General features: G+C 35.1%; 1 protein-coding gene across 1 annotated transcript in view; it reads left to right on the top strand.

Moving 5' to 3' along the window:
* LOC149530785 (phosphatidylinositol-3-phosphatase myotubularin-1-like) overlaps positions 1 to 23,312 on the top strand; it is a 268,097-nt gene that overhangs the window by 13,496 nt on the left and 231,289 nt on the right. The window contains exons 3-5 of the mRNA XM_089811165.1: positions 3,144 to 3,218; positions 4,458 to 4,529; positions 22,680 to 22,773. Of these exons, the coding sequence (XP_089667291.1) occupies positions 3,144 to 3,218; positions 4,458 to 4,529; positions 22,680 to 22,773 (241 nt within the window). The remainder of the gene's footprint in view (positions 1 to 3,143; positions 3,219 to 4,457; positions 4,530 to 22,679; positions 22,774 to 23,312) is intronic.

Raw genomic sequence — 23,312 nt, 5'->3', positions numbered from 1 at the left:
ATAATCACAACTAGAACCCATGGGTATACAGGTTTGGACTCTTCCTAACTTCAGATGGGAGCCTCAGCTCGACACTCCCTTTAGTAGGTATCCACATGGGGCATTCTTTGCAGGGGAAGGCAAACGTTTCTATAGTCAGTGTGACAATCTGATGGCCACGTGTACCACTTTAATGTATGATGGAATTGAAATCAATCTTCACAATATGGGTTGATCACAGAGTGTGCCATCTTTTTTGAATATGTTTTGCTTTTTATTATCTTATTGTTGCTACTGTCCACCTTTTTAAAAATATATTCCAGTTGTGATTTTTGTACATTGGCTGGTCAAATTAATAAGGTATTCACCCTTACTTCTTATGCTTTTCTTTATTTTACTTCTTTGTGTCCTTTCTTATATAACGATCCTCTATATCTATAATGCTTCTTGTTTGGCTATGGCCATGATTATTGGGACCAGTGGCCCCACATGATACGTTAATTAATTAATGTGTTTCCATTGATTCAATGACATATTATTATTAATTAGTTTGTTGAACTTTCTTAGAAGGGATAATGAGCATGATGAAACATATGAATGTAATTTATTAATAATTCGTAAGATAATGAAATTTGCATTGTTAATATATTTAAATAAAATTTAAATGTTAATGTTGATTATTTCTTATGTGTATGGATTGAAAATCGATTAACTACATAGGTTAGTTATTATTTAATCAATTATTTAGTTCTTTTATTTATTATTGGACTCTAGGACTGGGATGTTACAATTGGCTTAATAATAAATTTTTAGAATTTTCCTGAAAGTTAGCAAAGAGCTTTGTTAATTTTATTTTAGATTTCCTTATAAATAGTAATTAGAATGTTAGACAAGCATATGAACAATAATTATATGACATGTATATTCAACTACCATAGTCCATGGTACCACCCATATGTTTTTGGGTCTAGGTACACTATGACCAGAATAAGCAGAGCTTAAAAGGAAAGTACCCTACCACCTTGTGGGATTTGAACTTGTGACCTCTTTTTTCAGAGCACAAGTTCTCCACCACTAACCAACTGAGGCTCTAATATAAATGAGCCGTACAAGCCATTATTATCATAAGGTTTATTTGTTATCTGTATGTTCACTGGCCCGTTCTTCACTTCAAAGTTACCATCTGAATCATACTATCCTATTGAAAACTATGTAAAATTATTAGTTTTCATCACAATAAATCTATTTTATAACCGGCTTATAAATATAAATACTTGAAACTACGTGACATGCCAGATAGTGCTTTGTCCTATATCTGTTTTTTTTAGACAGTAAATAATTTTACCCAAACTTGTATCACAAAATTCTTCAAAGTAAACAAATTTGCACTAAGAGGATAATTTTTTTAATGTAATACTTGTTTGAAATCTACTTTATAAAATTTGAGTTAAATTGGTTACATATTATTAAGATAATATCTTATACTTTCTATAATAGTCAACTACTTGTCTGTAGTCCGTCTTTCAATCTAGATAGGAATGTTTCCTATCCCGTCTCTTTTTTCTTCAGTCCAGATAGGAATGTTTCCTATCCTGTCTCTAGTTTTGTTTCTAATTCCGTCTTCAGTCTACGTTGTTTCTTTTAGAAACAACGTCCTTGTAATTCTTTATAAGGAACACATTTGTTCCTCTGTTAATCAATGAATCATCCGGAAATCCGTTAATCTGCCAACTCTTCTTGAATCTTGTAACACATATTGTGTGCTATGCGAGCCATATAGTTAATAGATATAAAAATTAAAGTATCTTATTTTTTAATTTTTTTGATCAGTGATATTTTGAAATAATATTAAAAGTAAATATTACAGAGCTAAATCATGATGTCCTTCAAATTCAGTTTCTAGGGATGTGCCATTGAAGGCTCCCAATTTCTACTTTACTTTCTCCTACTGCCCCTGATTATCTCCCTAACATATCAATAAACATGCCCTATATTAACCCAAAATGGGCTTACTTCACAGAATTTCTACATCATACCAACTGGATTGTTCATCATTGCTCTGTTCCCTACAAAAAGGGCTCCAGTACTCCTAATGCTATTCACTATGCTAGAACAGAGGGCTGGAAACATCAACATTTAAACATAACTGAGATTCCTACTTGTTGTATACTGTCGAGCATAGTATCCTTGGACTCAACTAGGATGAAGAGTCCGCCTTTGGTGTCCAGGCACACAAAATGAAAAAAGGTAAAAAAATAATAAGAAATCTGAAATACTATTTGGAAGTCAAAAGTCTTCCCGTGCTGAAAGTCGTTGCCCAGTTGCCAGAAAGTTGTTCTGGGCTTGTGTGGGCAGAAACGAAGTCATCCAGGGTCCTGTGGTCGACTTTGGAGCAAATGTCACAGTTTGTTATCGACTTTGCAACAAATTTGTCCGCATCCAAACTATGTACGAATTGAACAGTGGCTTCTGGCCTGTCTGGATGAATGTGGTAACTTAGTTAAAAAATGAAAATAATGCTTCATTGCAACCTGGAATCAGCAACCAATTATTTTTTCGGGACCACTGGAATTGATGCGAGACATGTCGATTGTGGCAGGACTCCGAGCTATAATAGCCTATGGGCTGATCAACATCTCTTGTAATTCTCTACCTTACAACAGTTTTTAAATGTCTTATTCTAATTCCATGCATATAACCAGTTTTCCACAGCTCATTGGAAATTGGCTATTGAACTATGTGAGTAGAAGAAACACTAATTTGGACCAGGTGGGTTGACTAGATTGGCGCTTTTAAAACTTTTGGGAACTTTCTTGATCAAATAATCCATGGTGATAGGCAAACCTCCGAGACATTGAATGAAATTCCAATGTGTGATAAGGCTGTCTCCGACTGTATAGATGCTAAAATGTTTCGTTTTACATGTTTGCTGTATTTGGAATTGCATTTGTGTAAATGGTACATGTACCTTGCCTTGTGTTTTACAATTGTTGCCTTTAGGCCTTTTTTGGCTATTTTGTTTATCTATCTTCAAGCACTTAAAAAGTATATAACAGTGAAAAGAAATACTCTCTGTCAGTTTTATGCCAAATATGATGAAGAAGTAACTGCAGTACTAATTGTGTTTTCATGAATAACTGGATATTTTTTATTTGTGTGAACAGGGTCATGGTGTTGTTATGGTAAACACTGATGTTGCTGGCACTCTTTTGGTAACAAACTTTCGTCTACTTTTTGTGGTGAGTACCACAAGTTCTCTAAAATAATTATTAGGATTGCTTGTAGAGATGCGTGCAATTTCTTTGGAAAATCTTAAAGTGAAAACATGCTTTTGCTTATTAAGAACCATGCACATTTGTAGGCAAATTTAGTATAGATTGAAAGTCAATTCATCCAGACAGAGGGATTAACAATCAATTATTGGCTGTATACTAATGTAGATGGGGATGTTCATAGTTTAAGTGTAGTTGCTAAAGTATTGTAAGATTTCTATGACAGCCTGCACATTGCCAGAATATTGGCCTATTGGCTCTTTTCCTCATACAATGGCAGTGAGAATCTCTTTATCGTATTCAACATAAAATGTTAAAAATGTGTTTTTTCTTTTCTATTCTTTTGACTCTCTTCTTTTCATAACTGTCCAATAACAGTTAATAACAGTTTTCTGGTTCCTTTTTAAATTATTGTTACATATATTTGCAATTATATTAACTCAAATTTATCTCTTTCTTGACCAAATTTCCAAATCATTTATGTGTGTGTTTAATTACCTTAGAGTTTTTATGCTCAGGTTTGTTGTAGTCTGATTAGGTAGTTCAGGAAGTTTTCTGCATTGCCCCTCCGTTAGTTTTATTCATTCCTAGGCAATGCTTGTTTTCTTATGAATCTTTTTGACTTCCCCATTTTTCTAGACATCTAACCGAATTTCAACCTCACAAATGGAATACAATTTGATATCAGTAATCTGCTATGAGAGTAATATACATAATGCTTTTTATCTCTGGTACTGACACTGGTTAGAGGCGGATTTCATGCTCTGTACGGTCTCCTGCCTTGTGATTGTTATCATCATGGCAATTGCTTCATTGCAACCTTTGGATGTATACCTCTGTTTTGTTTTGTTCTAATTCTGCAACTCCTCCCTCATTCTCTTTTAATGTCTTTATTGGAGAGTTTATCTATATGTTTCTCCTGCGTTACTTGGCATTTCAAAGGCTTGGAGTAGCATCCTTCTGATTTCTTAGACTGTAGTTGACTGAAAGTGTTCTATTTTTTGAAAATGGTGAAATGGTATGTGAAGTAATTAAATTTTTAATTTGTTGTCACTCTGGGTACCATAATGTCTGTTTTTTTTGATTTAGGATTTACCAATCTGGGCATATCATCTATCAATTACTTATCTTGTTTATTGTTATTAGAGTTATGTTTTTGGGCTTTTCGATGGAATAATATTGTGAACATTTCTACTTTGTTTATAGGGCGAAGGACCCAGGAAGTTGATCCCTCTAGGCACCATTCCATTGGCTACTATTGAAAAGTTTTCTAAGCAGGCCAGTATTAGCAGTAGCACATTTATCTTAATACATTTTTGAAAGTTGACGTGTTTTCTAAAACATGCATTCTCAGACTTCTTTATTGCCATTAATGATTGCTATTTTTCTGTTTGTGAGTGTACAGACACATACACGTTCCATACATACATTATTGCATATCTACAAACATAAACATGTTTGTGTGTGTATAATATTCAAACACAGATATTCATAAAGTTGCATTATACAATTGTGTATACTTGTATGTAAATATTTGAGTACTCCAGAGAAGTGTTTGACACTGTAATCCTTGATGCTGTCACATAATGCTAATAGTCTATTGAATTTCCTGCTCAAGATAATTTCTGCTATGATAAATTGATGTTGTTGTTAATATAGTAGATGAGGCTCCTTATATAGATATGCAGAGGTGATGTTTCTAAAAGAAAGAACTAAATACAAAAATAGAAACTACCTAATAAACTAAACACTAACTAAGATGATCATTAAAGAAATATTGTAATATTCTCATACCCTCTCGTAATGGTCATGCCTAACTCCTATCTTTTGGTCGCAAATTCTGCAAAACATTTTTCTGCTCCTGAGACCTTCCCCGGATCTGCAAAATGTTAATGACCAAGAAGCCAAAATCTGTTTAGAAAAGAACAGAGAAGGGTGCCCCCTTCTTCACAAAGCTTTACAAAAATAGAGAAGGGCCTGCCACTGACTCTGCCACTAAGATGAGTCTACCCCTAACCCTCTCAAAATCAGAAAAACACCTAACCATAAATCATCACACTAACCCTCTCAAAATCAGCAAAACACCTAACCATAAATCATCACAAGACATCCAATTTGATGTTGGATACGGAGCTGTTTTTCTCTGGAGACAGACAAACATTAAGAACAACTAGCACAGTTTTGTGGAAAAATCGACAAACCATCCAAACTTTGTAGATGAGCATGATGCCCCAAAACAAACGGAAAAAGCTACAGTTTTTAGGAGAAACATTAGAAAACTAAACACAATATTTAAGTTAAAAATTTGATAAAGAACAGACTACAGAATCTGATACATGGATTAGAGTGCAAAGCCTCGTTTTTGAGGAAAAAATGGTAAAACCCAACAGATAAATTTCAAGGAAAATATTATAAACCCACCAGAGAATTTTTGAGGGAAAAAATTAGAAACCCAACAGGGAAATTTTTTATAGAAACCCATCAGAGAAACCTTCATCTGAAAAAATATAATTTTGCATGGTAAAACAATGCATGCAAGAACATGCAACTTACAAAATGCGCATGCAAGTACATGCAACCTTTGAAAATTAGAGACTTTTGTTGAAACTGAGAAATTGCACAATCAAAAGTCTACGCCCGCGATTTTCATCAATTTTTTTGAAGATGAACCACATAATTTTCATAAAATACATCAAAACAAATTTCTGTTAAAATTTCCAGATTAGAAAAGGTTTGAAATTCACAAAATTTTATGAAATTCCATTAACCTACTTCGATACCATGTTATGATAAATTTATAGAGCTACAAAGGTGATGTTTCTAAAACAAACAACTGTGAACTAAAGATGAAAATAAAAAATTACATAATAAAGTTAAAGATTAACTAAGATGATTATTAAATAAACATTATAATATTCTGATAAATACTAGCAACTTGTAGGTTTTTTGAACCATATCAAGATGAATGGAGAACTAGTTTCTCTGGTTTGTAAAAGAAAATAATGGTAAAATATTTATGAACTGGCTGATGAATTAGAGGTCTAATGCATTAAATCTATGTTCCCCCAAGTTTCCGGTACGGGTACGACGGGATGGGTTTCTGGGACAGCAAATTTTTTTGGTGATTTTGGGGACGGGGGGTGGACGGCAAATAGGGACGGCTATATATATATAGGAAAATTTTAAAACATCATTGAAATTTGCAAATATACATGTCATTCATATGAAACTAAGCACAAAGCATGTCATTTAAACACTATAGAACCATAACATACAACATTTGAATGCCATCTAGGAAATAATATCCAATTTCAGTACTAAATTGTCAAAATGCATATCAATATTAATGAACAATATCATAATGATAAACATGATAAATCTGAAAATCTAAATCTAAATATGCCTAAAGCTATACACCCAAAGGCTAGAGGGCTGCCATCAAGTAATAAGTACCAATGTATCATAATCATGCTCACGCTCAACATAGAAAACATAACATAGAAAAATGAACCTGATTGCTGCTCTTATTCTGCCTCTACTGCATTTGGAGGGGTGGTGCCCACCTCGATGACCTAGTAAAGAGCCTTAAAATTATTTTTTAATATGCTCTTTTTAATTGTTTTGCATAAAATATTAAAAATTAAAAATTAATTTAAAAAAAAAAAAAAAAAATGGGGACGGCTGGTCGTACTCGGAACAATTGGGGGACGTCTAGGCGTCCCCTTTCCGTACCGGGGACGACCAACTGTCCCCCTTTTTTTCCTAGCTGTCCCCAAGTTTCGGGGATGTCCCTTGCAATTTTTCACTTTTTGGCGATGGCTAGGGGACGGGTATGGCCGTCCCCCCGTCCTCGGGATGTCCTCATTTCTGAAACGCTTGGTTTTACATAGCATTAAATTTACTTCGTTTAATTATTTCAAAGGAATAATAGAAAACAACGTTGCATGGGCCTGAAATTCCAAAGGAAAGAATACTGTAACTATGAGATCGGGTTAGGAAGCAGTAGAAATGAAGCTGTTTTAATTGCCCTGAAAATAAAGAATATGACTACAATAGGGATCAATAATGTGTCCGACAAATACACAAGAAACCCAACAGCGACCATTGTAGTGTCTAAGTTTATCATTTCATATTTCATGTATATGGAGTGGAATGTGGATTCCCAGCTTGGGAAACCTTATTTAGAAAACATTGATTAATATTTAATCATCACAAGCATGTTTTTAAAATGCTATGACCTCATAAGAATCATTTGTAATTTTATATATGAAGCATTGGTGCATTGCAGACACTTCCTGATCATCCATTTTGGTTGTTTATTGTCCATTTCCTTTTATCCCAGGAAAATTCATTTGTCCTTACCTCTATAATTTGAATTGCATACCTCTAGGTAAGGCTTGACATACCTCCATTGTAATCTCTAACACAAGAAATATGGAAAGGAAACATTGAACACATTGGGGAATCCAAGCAATTTTAAATTAAAAAGTTAAAATTGTAAATCATTGAATAAATTAATTATAAGAGTTTGTAAGCTATGTATATGCATTTGAAATCTGTCAAGCAAGTTTTGGCATGTTTAGACTGAGAAATAAATATGCTACGATCAATCTGCCAAACCTTAACACCTAAACAATAATGAAGAAGCCCTAAATTCGCCATATCAAAATCCTTGCACATGTCTTGTTTGATTTCTACAATCAAATATGTTGAACTACCAATAATGATCAAGTTATCCACATAGACAACATGAAAGAGAATATCAGCACCAAAGAGTTCGATATACATATTATGATATTACTCTTAGAAGGGCAACACGATGAGCAACCTAAGTACTAATCAGTCTTGATGTACCATGCTCAAGGGGCTTGTTTGAGTTCATAGAGTGCTTTCTTGGGTAGACATACTTGGTGGTTTTTGCTACTCACCATTGAGGAAGGAACTCTTAACATCCATTTGATGGACTTTCTGTCCAAATTGATCTTCAATGGCGAGAAGAAGACACATTGTACGTATCTTGGCAGTAGGAGCAAAAGTCTCCTCATAGTCAATGTCCTCCTGCTGTGTGAACCTTTGAGCGAATAATCTGTCATTGTACTTATCTAAGATACCATCTGCATGATATTTGATGTTATACACCCATTTGCAGCTAGTGGGCTTCTTCCTTGGAGGAAGATTAGAGAGAACCTAGGTGTTGGTCTTCATAAGACTCTGGTATTTAGCATCAATAGCCTATTCCCATTTTGGAATTCTTGTTGCCTCTTTTAAATGTTTGAGGCTCATAAATACTATGAAGGCTGGCCATGAGCGAAAAGTTTATTGTATTTTGCTGCTTGCCCTTATTTCGAGAAGATCTACCCTCAATGAGCTCATTAGACAAAGAGAACCGATTGGTCTTAGCCCACCATTTAGGCTAGAGAGTAGATGTGCTAGTTATTACATGGAGTAATAACTGGAGTTGGAGGAGGAAAACGATCAAGAACAGTGGGAGATTAGCATCATTCAAAGGAAACTCAGGTAGTGCATCATCAGATATGGAACTTGCATCATCCTCTCATCAAGTCAACCCAATGGAAGACGAACACACGAATTGAGGCCTTTAAAGGTTGGTCCTGAGAATTTTTCTCAGACAAGGGAAGCTAAAATGGTCCTTGTTCTTTTTCAAAGACAAGATCGCTATTAAAGCTAATAAGATGATCAATGTCTACATCAATCAATCGATAAGCTTTATGCTTGTCATTGTATCTTTCAAACACAAGCGTTTGACTCGTGGAATCCAATTTGGAGTGCTAGGCATCCACAATCCATACATATGCTAAAGAGCCAAATTTTTTCAAGTGGTTGGGATTCCTAAGTTTGCAACCAGTCCAGGCTTCTTTAGGAGTCTTCCCCTTATTTGCATGTGTGGGAGACCGATTAAGGAGATAGACTATAGCAAACATTGCTTCTAGCCAATATTTCTTACGATTTATGTGTTCCATTATAGTCTTGGCCATTTTTGGAATGGTACGGTTGTGACATTCTACAACGCCATTTTGTTTACGGGTGTATGGTGTGGTTAACTGATGTTTGATGCCATGTGTATCATAGAAAGTGGAGAAAGCAATAGAACAAAGCTTCCTCCCATTATCACACCAAAGAGATATAATAGAACAACCAAACTCTTTTTCTATTAAGTGATATTCTGAAATAAAGTAAACACATTTGATAGAAATCATCGACAAAAAGTAAGAAATACCTACACCAAATAATAGGAGTATTCATCAGACCGTATATATCAATGTGGACCAACTGTAGTACCTCAAAGGCTCGCCATGAGTCACCATCCTTGAACAACATCATGTGCTGCTTTCCAGCATTACAAGTTCCACAAAGTGGTTGATTCTCAATTTGAACTTTAGTTAGGCAAACTAAGAAATCATTGGAACAAGTTGATCAAGATAGTGAATGTTCAGGGGACCATATTGTTGATGTTCGAGACTGTTGATAGATGATTTTGTATGCGAAGGCATGTTAAAAGAGAATCACCTGTATTTACAAGTCCGTATAAACCATGATCCTCAATAGCAACAACTACAATAGTGTGTGTGGTACAATAAAACATCAAACACTTTTGTGCCCTGAATACCACATCAAGCTGAGGAGACTATTGCATGATCTAACTCATTGAAAATAGGTTAAGTTCCATGCCAAGAACATTGTATTCATTGAGGAAAATGAGATTCCCCCTCCAGACTATGTGAACGATGCCCTTGCTGACAGTGTTATACTCTTCAGCTCCTCCAAATATAACTGATTCAATAAAGGGAGAAAATTTTGTAAACCAATCATGTCTATGAGTGAAATGCTGAGAAGCACTAGAATCTCTATACCAATCAAAAGATCTTACATGGTTTGTAGGTCTTTTAGCCACGAAGGCATAAAAGGCATACTCTTTTTGTTGTATGTACTCAACGACATTGGCTTTAGGTTAAAACCCTCCTTTCTTCTATTGTTCGAAAGCCAATCGATTGTGACAATCCTTGAGCAAATGGCCATATTTATGAATATGCATGGTAAACCAGCACATTCAAGCAACATGCAAGCACATGCAAGTACATACAACAAACATGCAAGTACATGCAACACTAAAAATTTAGAGACTTTTCCTACAACCAAGAAATCATGGGAGCAAAACCCTTAACTAGGCTTGCGATTTCCAACAAAAATCCTCCACAATGAACCACAAAAGTTTCATAAAATACTTCTAGAGATTTTTATTTCTAAAAAGCAAAAGGAAAATTTCTCAAAAAAAAATTGAGGTCAAAAGATGGTCGAATTTTCCTTAAAAAATTGCCAAATTGTATGAAATCCCATCGACGTGCTTTGATACCATGTTATGGTAAATTAATGTTGTTGTAGCTGTATTAATCAAAGTAGATGAAAGGTCCTTATATAGATTTACAAAGACAATGTTTCTAAAAGGAACAATCGTGAACTAAGGACAGAAATGGAAACTTCTAATTAAACTAAAGACTAACTAAGATGACCATTAAAATTACCTTAGAATATTCTAATACAAGCCCACTTTAGATTGGCTAAGTTTTCACAAGAACAAGGTTCAAAAGAGGTGTTGCAAACAATAAACTATATTTAAAAATTGGAGCTGATCATCAATTGATTGTTGTATTATATGTGGACGATATTGTCTTTGGAGGCAGTTATATTAGAATTTGTCAAGTCTTTGCTATGAAATTGCAAGAAGCTCTTATTTATGTCATTTTGTCATTAGAATGTGGCTTAACTGCCACTTGAGCTTCTGGCCTTCAGGACCTGGTCTTACTGCCTGATTTATCTATATGTTCAAATGGTCCACACCCTCCCCCTACAGAGATATTACTACATCGTAATGCTTTCTCCCTCATTAATAGATAGGGCTTATAGTTTTTTATCAACACATAACATAATGGTATAGTGAGTTGTTTCTTTTTCAAGAACAACAAATTTCTCTATTTCATAAAGAAATTTTCATTTCTCAAACCAAGCATGCTAAGGAAATGTTGAAATTATTTAGAATGAAGGATTTCAATCCTATAATTATACCAATGGTCAGAATATGTAAGTGGAGGAAGAATGATGAATCTCCCAATACAAACCAAACTCTATACAAATCAATGATTTAAAGTTTGCTTCATATGATACCTTCAAGAGTTGACATTATTTAGGTAGTCGGGATGATAGCAAGGTTTTAGGTTGCTCCTAGAGAAACACATGGAAATAATGAAGAGGATATTCAAATGCTTTGATGTCACATTAGATTTTGGTCTGTAGTACTTGAGAGATGAAGAATTCATCATAAAAGCATATACAAATGTTGATGGGGTTGTTAGTTTGGGTGAGAGTGTTAGTGTTAGTGCATTCTTTTTGGGGAACAATCTTGTTTTAGGGTTCATAAAAAAATAAGTTTTAGTGTGTATCTAGTGTTGAAGCAGAATACATAGCAACAACATCGTGTTGTGCCCAAGTTCTTTGGATGAGGCAAAATTTGAAGGATGTCAAATTGGATTATGATCACCTAATATCTATATTTTGTAATAATACAATTGCCATTAATATTTTGTAATGTCCCCTTTCTAGCCCCTTAATTTATGAAATTCCATTTGCACATTTTTCTTTATTCTCATGGGGGTAACCAAGACTTTACATGGACTAGAGAGAGCTTTTGGCCTAGGCAATTCCAGTTTCAGGCTGATTGAAGTTGATTTAGCATGGTTCCTTGCCATTTTTAGAAAGTCAACAGTAGGTGTAGTGATGGTGGTATTTTAGAATTGGATAGGAAGCGTCTTGGCCAAACCTTTCCAATGAGCTATTAAACATGATTAGCTGAGTCTGATTGATCAATGATTTTAATGCCTGAAGATTAAATAATTTATCGGTAAAGTGACTATTTAATTGAAGTACATATTATTATATGCCATTTTGTTATTAAAAATACACTTTATTCACTTAAGTGGGAAACGATGTTTTTAAAGAAAAAAAGTGATTTATCCCACACTCGTTGGTCAATTGAGAAACCCTTAAGAAGAAGTTATAAAGTTAGGTGAAGGGCTCATTCTTCAGCATGCTTGGTTTATGATTTGATTATTGTTCTCGTAGAGGATTTGGAAGCTTTAGCTTTCTGCAATTTTGAGGACGGATACCCTCAAGCTTGTTGAGATAATGGGTGTTGCACACATTGCATAATATTCTTATTTTATTATTTTATTTTATTATGTAATGTTGTACCTAGATGGACATGCAACATGTAAAGATTCCCATGGAATATTCTTGATGAGTTGTATTGTAACATTGTAAAAATATTTTATGTAATTATTTAATATTGGGGAAAAGAATTAAATGCCCAATATTAAATGTGGGGTTAGTGGGTTAAGTAGCACATGGTTTTAGCACATGGTTTATGTAATACCACTTGGTGGTTTTGTGGGACTTGCTACTATATAAGCAGCCACAAGGGTAGTTGTTGTAGAGAGAGAGTGACAAGGAGAAGACAAAAGGCAAGAGTTGAGCGGGACAAGGCTTGACAGGTTAGCCAAGGGAGCATTTGTGAAGGTTGAAAGCATGGCATGGGATGTGTGGATTCATGCTTGTTCACATAGTTTGCTCGGTTGTGGCTATGGCCATGAAGGCTTCCATGATTGTATGGCAATGATATTTTTGCTGAATAATACATGGTGATGGATGCTTTTGGAAGTTGGGTTTTTTCCCTCAATGAGGGTCTCCCAGGGTATATCTTGTGTCACATTTTGTTGGTATGTTGTCTACTCTCTTGAATGTGGATTTTAATTCCGTGTTTATTTCAGATTTATTATGGGTTATGTGGAAACGGTTATATTCTTTATTGCCAAATTTCCTTACAAGTGGTATCAGAGCTATGGTTTTATTATTGTAACCCTAGATTGAATCCATGAGAATGCATGAGAGGATAAAAGAAAGGGCAAGATATATAAATGATTTATTGTAGATCTGAGGGTTTTGGGTTTGTTGTTATGATGGGATGTTAAAAGATTTGGGCATGTGAAATTGTTGGACAAAAAGATTTTTTGGATGTTTCATTTAAATGAGGGTTTTGGGGGGTAGCATGTAGAAATGACCTCCTGGGTAAAAACAGACCTCACCATTAGATTTGGGTCGACATTTTCATAAATTTTGATATATAATATGCCCTAGTTTGGCCATGTTTAGAGGAAATGAAAGAGTTTTTTGGTTTCAACTGATGATGGCCGTCAAATTTAATCCCGTTGGAATTTTCGTCACTGAAAAAATTAAAAATGAAAAATCGTACTGAAAATGGTAAAAAGACTGTCTTAGTAAAATGGCCATAACTTTCTCTCAGAATATCAGATTTCAGAGTTCTTATAGGCGTTGGAAAGCTAATTCAGAGCACTACAACATGGTGTAGGTTTGGCTCTGTGATTTTAAAATTTTGTCAGGTTTTTAGAGCCCTAAAGTCAGATGTTGTTTATTTTGAGCACAAATTAGGGCATAACTTGGGCATACAGAGTCAGATTTTGGACTTCGAGTAGTCAACGGAAAGATCTTGGAGAGCTCTACACATTAGTTTAGATTTGGTGCAGGTTTGGCATGATTTATTTGTTGATATATTGATCTAAACAGTTTAAAAATATATTTTGACTATGGTAACATTGTGAGTTTATGGCATTGGAGATTTAAGATTTGATGTCATTGTATACTCAGTTCATATTGGTCTCATGATGATATGGTTATCAGTGTTTGGTTTGGATATGCATGATGACTTGTTGGGTCTACAAGTTGTGCAGTGTTGTAAGCGGTCTATACTTACAGGTTGCATTTATAGCTTGGTTATGGGTTGTCTTTGCCCATTGATCTTTCAATATTGATGCATATTCAGATTGGTGGCTTGGATTTGGGTTGTCTATGCCCTAAGTCACATGATTTACTATTTTCTTCATGTAGAAGGGATGAGATGTTGTTACCAGGTACAGTCATGGTGGAGGATTATGGTTGACTATGCTGACAGGTTGGACATATTGAGAGCTAGATGCTCGGTTCATGGATGTGATCATGGTGTCATGAATTTTGACATGAAATGATTGGTTATACAGGTACATCCTTGATGTTCATTAGCTTGGATTTCTGATTTAGTTATGGTGGTATATCTTCTTAGTTGAGGATCATAGTTATTTAGTTTATTTTGAGGAGCTCATGATGTGCACTTTGAGTTCTTTGATGGTTTGATGCCTTGGTTGATTCTCATGGTTAGAGGATGGTTATTTTTCATCATGATGTCATGGATAGCTTGGATACATGGTTTAGTGGGAGCTTGTGACAGTGATGAGGTGACAGTGCAGGATTAGTTCCTGGTTTGGTTTATATCTTCTTGGTTTGGAGAGGATGGATTTTATGATGCCATAGGTGACTTGGTACCACGGTTGAGTGGGAGTTGTTGGCATTGATATATTTATTAAGTATTTGCAGATGTTGGAGGTTTGTCTTAGATCCTATTGCTGCAGAAGCATCTTTGACATTTGCATGGTGCACTTGTTATCTTCATGGTGTGAAGATGGTTAGATCTTGAGGACTCATGGAGTTCTTGGTTATCTTCATGGTATGTGGAGATGGTTCTTCCTGGTATGTGGAGATGGTTTTTTTCATGGTGTGTGGAGATGGTTGCATCTTGAGGACTCACAGGGTCCTTGGCAAAGGTGTGGTTTATGCTTTTATTTGGCATGTTATCGTTGGTGTGAGGATGGTTTCATTATTATGTCATGGTATACTCTTGATACGCGTTTAGAGTTGTGACATGTTATGATGTGTTCATGTGGAGCATGTTATCTCTTTAGTTGAGATGGTAAGATCATGTTGTCATGTTTATGTTCCTGAGGCCATGGTTGGAACTTGGACATTGATCTTGGTTTAGTTTCTTGGTATTGAGTACACTGATCATAAGCTGAATACTTCATGATATTGCTATGTTGCATTTGGAGTTGGCATGGATTGATTGGTTACAGGTGCTCATGGATACTTAGAGACGGTGGTGATGCTGATTTCTCTTGGATTAGAGAAGTATTTGTTGGGATGGTTGATGGTTTCAACAGGAAGTCCGAGGGGCAGTCACCTGATATGGACTTGAGAGGAGATTGTTCTTAGATGAGTCTTGGTTGGAGACTTGGGTATCTTGATGAACATTCTCATTCCCCACTCTTGGTCTACTTGGCGGTTTGCTACTTGAGAGGTATAGCTTATTGTTTCTCTCAGTTGCATTATATTTATGCTTGTCTTTCATGGATATGGATCTTGAGCTATGGTACATGAGTTAGTTCTGGAGGGTTCATTTGAGAGATGGTTAAGCATTGGTTATCTCCATGTGCATATGTTGTTATGTTGGTTGAGTTTGGGAGATGGTTTTATGTTGGGCATTTTCCTTAGATTAGGAATGGTTATTCCTTGGTTTAGGAATGGTTTTATTGAGTTTGATCTTCTTGTGAGAGGCTTACATCCATGATATGTTATATGGTATGGTTTGGGTGTTGTTGAGGCTTCTTGTTGGGGTTTTTTGGAGGAGATCATACTTGCACAGTTTACATCTAGAGGTGTGTGTAGAAGGACATGATATAGGTTTTGATTTGCATGGTTTCTCTGGTCTTGGTTATCTTCCTAAATGTTCAGTTTTGCTTACATTGGATTTGAGATTGGTTAGAGATTGTGATCACTAGTTTGTGCTCATGTATGTCATGTGAGAGATGACATAGTTATTCCTTTATCTCTTTCCTCTGTTGGTTGTGGTGAACTTGGGAGAGCATTGGAGACTTGTTATGAGAGTTGTTCTTGCAGGATATCAGTTTATGTATTGTGGATGTCCTTGATACTACATGGATTCACTTCTTTGAGATGTGTTGAGTGGATTGGTTATAGATTTGACATTATCTTTTGCAGTGGGAGCTTCTTGGTATATATGTGGCAGGTATTGCTCTTGAGGCTTGTGATTGCAGGTTGTAGATTGGATATGTCAGTGATATGAGATTCACTTGTTACACTTTTGAGGTATGGATAGTTGGATGGGTTTGGCACTTTGCTGTGAGTGCTATTTCGGCTATGGATATTTTGACAACTAAGGATAGATGTGATTACCTTTGGATCAGGTTATTTGTGCTTGGAATTTCAGTTGGTACAGGATTTTATGATCTTCTAATGTGACAGGTTGGGTGGTTTTCTCTTTGGATGGCTTCTATGTATGTCCAGTGAGAGTGGCATAATAGGAGGTGAGATCATTCATGTTTGAGATGCTGGATACTTTGATTTTGTTGCGGGTACCAGGATGAAGCACTTGGTGTATTTTGATCCATGATGGTGGATGTGCTGGGAGGGATTGTTCCCTTGTTCATTTTGTGTGGCTACGGATTGACCCTATGCAATGTATACAACAAGTGGGAGATTGTTGAGATAATGGGTGTTGCACACATTGCATAATATTCTTATTTTATTATTTTATTTTATTATGTAATGTTGTACCTAGATGGACATGCAACATGTAAAGATTCCCATGGAATATTCTTGATGAGTTGTATTGTAACATTGTAAAAATATTTTATGTAATTATTTAATATTGGGGAAAAGAATTAAATGCCCAATATTAAATGTGGGGTTAGTGGGTTAGGTAGCACATGGTTTTAGCACATGGTTTATGTAATACCACTTGGTGGTTTTGTGGGACTTGCTACTATATAAGCAGCCACAAGGGTAGTTGTTGTAGAGAGAGAGTGACAAGGAGAAGACAAAAGGCAAGAGTTGAGCGGGACAAGGCTTGACAGGTTAGCCAAGGGAGCATTTGTGAAGGTTGAAAGCATAGCATGGGATGTGTGGATTCATGCTTGTTCACATAGTTTGCTCGGTTGTGGCTATGGCCATGAAGGCTTCCATGATTGTATGGCAATGGTATTTTTGCTGAATAATACATGGTGATGGATGCTTTTGGAGGCTGGGTTTTTTCCCTCAATGAGGGTCTCCCAGGGTATATCTTGTGTCACATTTTGTTGGTATGTTGTCTACTCTCTTGAATGTGGATTTTAATTCCGTGTTTATTTCAGATTTATTATGGGTTATGTGGAAACGGTTATATTCTTTATTGCCAAGTTTCCTTACAAAGCTTGGAGTTAGTGGATAGAAACCCATTGTTGACTGGAGATATCATGCAAGTGTCTCACTCAATGTTTCAGATTCAAATTTCTAGTATGCAATGTTGCTATAAGTTCTGTAACTACAATTGGATCTTTGTTATTTCTTATTGAAGATGCAACAATATTCATTTCTAAGACTTTATATGAGCTAAGCATTTTGTATTTTGGCTGGATAAATTGGAATCAATTGCATGCAAAATATTTGTTTAAATTTCTATATTAAAATTTGGGGATATGTTCTGCAAGGATATTATAGAGTATTTGAGCTGGTTTTCTTGCCAGCCTAAGAGATTTGAAGAATAAAGATGTTTGAATATTAATGCCAATTGATAATATTTCCATGCAAAAATAAAAAGAGCCCTAATGATTAATGAAAAATTGGGGCGACTTTGTAATGTTTGTTGTGTGATCAAGAATAAGTTGACATTTGAAAATTTTGCTTTGTCGTGGGTTTTATTGGCTTATTTGATACTGAAAATTGATGGTTACTATATCATTATTGAGCGTGGAGTCCTAAGGAGTCAATATTTTAATATTGTGAGATTATATGTGGCACATGACTCATGAATTTAAGAGTTAATATTGCAGGCAAATTTCATGTTTTGAAGAAGTAAGTATTGATCCCAACTTATACAAATTCTTTCGATACTGCATAACATTTGGTGGACCTCATTGAACATTTGGCATGAGAGATATAAATGAAAAGATAAATATTTGCTAGTTCGACATATATTGAAAGATCGTCTCCTAATGTTTGATATATTTATATGGTGGAGTTTAATAATTAAATGATGTAATAGTATATCGAAATATTTTTGCCACGAATTGTACTATGTGTGAATGATAATGTGGTTGACCATTTTGATTTCACATTTGTGCATCTTTTCTTGAGCTTTCCATTTGTATACTTGGAAGCTGCCACATATGGGTGATTTGATAATATTGGCAAGCATGCTAAGTTGTCTTTGAAATAGGGATCATTGTGAACGAATCTCAATTATCTGGCTGAAGGGAAAGACAAAGTGTTATAGCTTCCATGTGTGTTGCTGAAGCCAGGAAGAGTTCTAAGTTTTATCAATAGCAAAGGATTGATAAAGTACAATAACGTCAAGAGCAGAGTCCTTGTAAACTAACGGAGGTGATTATCAGTAGATTGGATTGTCATCATATTCGCATGTTGTTGTGAGTCAAGCTCACATGGGAGTCTGTTGCATTTGAACTGGTGACTTTTTTTCAATGCCTAAAAGCTATATGTTGGTAAACATATTTGTTGCTTTGATATTGTTGTTCAAAATTGACCTTGTTTTGTTCAGCAGTGAGAATTGCGCCAACAGTTTGAAAGATTGTGATCAAATATTCATTTATCACAATCCTCCTTTGCATTTGAGAGGGGCAGCTCCCTCGTATGATTGGGTTATTTAAGTTTTTTGTGTATTTTTAAATAGAGAGAGAATAACAAAAACCCCTATGGTAGACATACGCGTACCAATGGGATTTCACATCCAATAATCAAATTTGTCACTCCGATATTGTCTTCAAAATTGAACCTGTTTACCCTATGAGCAATGACAATTGTGCCAACAGTTGGAGAGATTGTGATCAAATAATGATTTGTCAAAATCTCCTTTTCTTTAGAGAGGGGTAGGTCCCTCGTATGATGGGGTTATTTAAGATTTTTGTGTACTTTTAACCAAAAAGTACAAAATGGAGAAAACAATAAATAGAGAGAATGAATAACAAAACCCTATGACAGACATACGGATACCAATAGGGTTTCATAACTAATAACAATTCCAAAAGGGGTTCTCATGATAAAATATGTTTCTCCAATATGCAATGATGATGAAAGAAGTACAACAAATCACAACATACGAAGGGATAAGTCGTACATACAAATTAAGATACTAGAAAATGATGAATTTCATTGAATGAATTGCACAAACTACCATAGCATGTATAGGTATATAAAGGGACTGCTAACTTAACATATGAGAAAATAGCAATAATAACTCAAAATTGCATTTAGGACATATGATCAAACGATTTCTTTATTATCTTCGATAGATTATACAATCTCGGAAACCCTCTTAGACAAAATGTAAAATCAAAATTCAATGCAAGTTCCTCTAAATTTTTTTCCAAAGTTTGCCATCCCTAAGGGTCCTCCCCTTTTTTACATTACAAATCTCCTTGTATTTATAGGTTCATAGAGTAACTACCTTGATAAAAAAATTGTAACCACTTTACATTACCACCTAACCACCTTTTTAACTATGTAGGTTAACTCTTTAGGATAACCTCTTTGGTAACTGCTCGCAAAAACTAGTAGAGCAAACCGCTTAGGTAAGTCACTTAGGATAACTACTGAGAGTAGCCACTTAGAGTAACTACCCATTTACAGGCATGTTAGGATTTGCCCAACTTCTGCAATGATAAAATCCCAAAGCTAGCTTTCAATCCAACAAGTGGCATGAATCACTTTTACAAAATGAGAATATGAGATTTGAGGTTTTTGGAGAAAGAGAAGTTGTCATTTGAGTTGAGGTGAGAGGTACGTCGTTTTTCAATTACAAACAACTTGACATTCAAAAATATGCACTCCAACAAATATCGTTTCTTTTCACGAATACTTTGTCTCCATAATTTATTTGATCTTTCTATGATCCCACATAAATATATGGAATTTCCTTAATCATCATAAGCAAGACCTTTTAACCTTCATGCTTTGCATGCAAGTCAATAAGGCTCTTGCAATAATGTCACCTTTCAATACAAGAGATAAGTTGTCATTTTAGTTGAGTTGAGCTAGCTTTCAATATGACAAGTGACGTGAATCACTTTTACAAAATGAGGATTTGAGATTTAAGACTTTTGGTGAAAGAGAAAAGTCGTCGTATGAGTTGAGGTGAGCACAATGTCTTCTTGCAATTACAAACAACTTGACCTCCAAAAATATGCACTCCAACATACATTTGGGAAAATATAATTTTTTCACAAATACTTATTCTCCATAATTAATGTGATATTTCCATGATCCCACATAATGTAGTATCCTACCCGGATACGTTTTTCTAATTTTCCTTAAATAAATTTCAGAAACAAAAACAAGAATTTATGCAATAGAATCCAGCAAATACTCATATAAAATACTTAGAAAATGTTATTGCATTATAATGTTAAGCATCACAATAACAATCCAATCATAAAAACAATGGTAACAGTCAGATTGGATAACCAGAAATGAACTTGAAATGTTATTGTGAACTCTGTCGCAAATTAGCCACAGATGATGAATTGAGGCTATGTCCAATCCACCCAAGAAGAACTTGAGGGCTTGTGTCCTTGGATCCTGAATAGAAGCTGAAGCTTCCTTGATTTTTCCAAGAGAAATGTCAAACCAAAGCAATATCAAAGCATATCTATCAATGAAAAGATCACTGTCAAGTGAAATCTCTGAATTAATTTTACTTGGTTCATATCTATACACATGACATTTTGAAGATATACCACTGCTGTCATAAAAATCAGAGTTCTCATGGTTTACTTCTCTCTGGTCCTTAAAGTTTTGTGCAACATGATGAGCCTCATAGATAAGGCGAAGTGGGGATACTGTGTTCACCTTCATTCACAACAAGGGTATTGATCCCTTCTACAATGTGTATGATATCCTTGGTTCTATGGTCGTGACCTCCATCTATGCAAGTGGCTGTTATAGAATTATGATTTTCAGCTTGATATAAGGAGTTGTGTGTCATACTTAATTGCAGACAAGCTCATCCATCTCCTTCTCTTTATCTTCCCTATCTTTGAGCAACTTCACGTAGTCTGATTTTTTTCTTTCTAATACCCTCTTAAGAGTGTGAAGGTATGCACTATTGATTCCATTCGTTATTTTCTTCTCCTTTTCAACATTATTAACCTCCCACATGGTTTCTTTAGTTTTCTTATGAGTGTTATCAAGTTGCACTAAGGCTGCAATGACCATATCATTTGATTCCTTCAGCTTATTCTCTAAATTATAAGCTCCAAAATCATCAACCTGAAATGGATTTTCTAGTTGGTTCTTCAAATCATCCCCTATGGTAATGTCATATTGCTCTAGTCCTTGGCTACTAGATTCATTTTCAGCTGCACCAATTTTAGGAGTGTTCTCCATCTCAAGATGTATTGACTCATCAACTATGATATTATGGTTTTCAAATAGCTCAATGCTCATGGAGTGGTTCATTTTCGTTTTTGGGAAACATCTTGTAGATAGACATTCTCATGAAAAGGCTTGTCAATAACCACTTTCAATTCACCAAATAAGATGCTAGTATAATCCTTATCATTATCCATAGTTGGTTCCCTCTCATGGATTTCATCATGTTGAAGTTAGACTATGGAGTTCTCAACTTCCTCAGTGTTGATCTGCACTTTCTTGAGTTGACTCTTCTTCCTTGTTCTTCTCACAAATGTGACCAAGCACGCTTGCAAGTGAAACAAAGTTGTTCTTTTTTCATTTGGTTGTTGCTCAAATTTGAAGAACCTGTAATCTGCCTGCCTGCTGATCTCAGCTCTTGCTCAGACATAATTTTTTTGAACATGTCAAATTTATATTCAATTATTTCCTCTACAAGCATGTAAGCCATGTGTGAGATTCTATCCTCCTTCTTCCATATAGCAAGCAAGTTTGATTTTAATTGCTTATATATGTCATCATCCTCATCTAGAATCAAAGACTTGATTATTTTTATGCAAGTTTTCACCTTGTTTGGATGATGCTTTCTTTTTCATTTGAAACCGTTGGCAAAAGCAATTTTCTTTTAGTTTTCAAATAGTTTTGGTTCCTATTGGCTTTAACCAGGTGTCCAGAATTAACAAAATAATCCGTAGGAAAATAAATCCTTGTTACTATTTTGTCAGTTGATATCATGATTACGTTTGTCGCATATTATATTTTTTTCTAGGTCAATGTTTTGGTGGATTAAATTTTAAGTTTTGCGGGATTCAAACAACACATTGAAGAATAGTATGATATAAGCTTGAGATGACTTCAAATTTTCCTTGTTTGGTTCAGTAAAAACAAATGTTCTTCTCTATTTCACTATTAAAATGCTGTTGTTATTAAATTTAAAAAAATAAATTATTTACTAAATTGAAGTTAGCAATTATATTTGAATTCAATTTTGATAGATTTGTGGATGCAAAAGTCAACTTATATGGTTTTACATTTTTTGTGCTAATATTACAGGTGGCACGAGTTATTCCCGTTTCTCGTCAAGGAGATAAGAATTACCCCCATCAATTAGAAAAAATTCCTTCACGACGTCTTCTTCAAGTTATAGGTATTATTCATTTGAACATGTTTCCAAAAGGTGGATTTTGAGAGAGATTGCTTGCATATGAATTTAATTTTGATTGGATATCTGATGTAATGTGTTATAGTAAAATCTTAAGAAAACATGCTCAAACGACCTATATATGGTTATAAATGGAACAAGAAAGCCCACCCTTTTCCTTTAAAAAGGAAGACAACATAATTCTCTTAGAAAAAATTAACTAGCAAGGAAATAGTCACTCTTTGTTAAGGGGTCAACAGATCTCTAATAACAAATCCTTATTGTTAGATCATCACTATGAACTAAAATGCTAGAATATGTAGGTGGGTATGATGACAACTTCTACAATTCTCCTAAAACCATAGTTACATTGCCCTGAGGGATGAGGGAACGCCAAAACAAGGGGACAGGTTTCTGGGTGGGGGGGACTAGGGGGCCTCAATTTGAGGTTTGTGGGGGGACGATGATGGGGATGTGTTTGTGTGTGTACTATATACTATTGTTGGGCAATTACGTATTATTAGTAGTCGAGGGTAGGTAGTTGG

Source organism: Cupressus sempervirens, chromosome 11 (assembly GCF_028749045.1).
Source record: "Cupressus sempervirens isolate cs-2001-9-10 chromosome 11, ASM2874904v1, whole genome shotgun sequence".
NCBI classification, from domain to species: Eukaryota; Viridiplantae; Streptophyta; class Pinopsida; order Cupressales; family Cupressaceae; genus Cupressus; species Cupressus sempervirens.
This window is presented reverse-complemented; position numbering and strand designations above follow the sequence as displayed.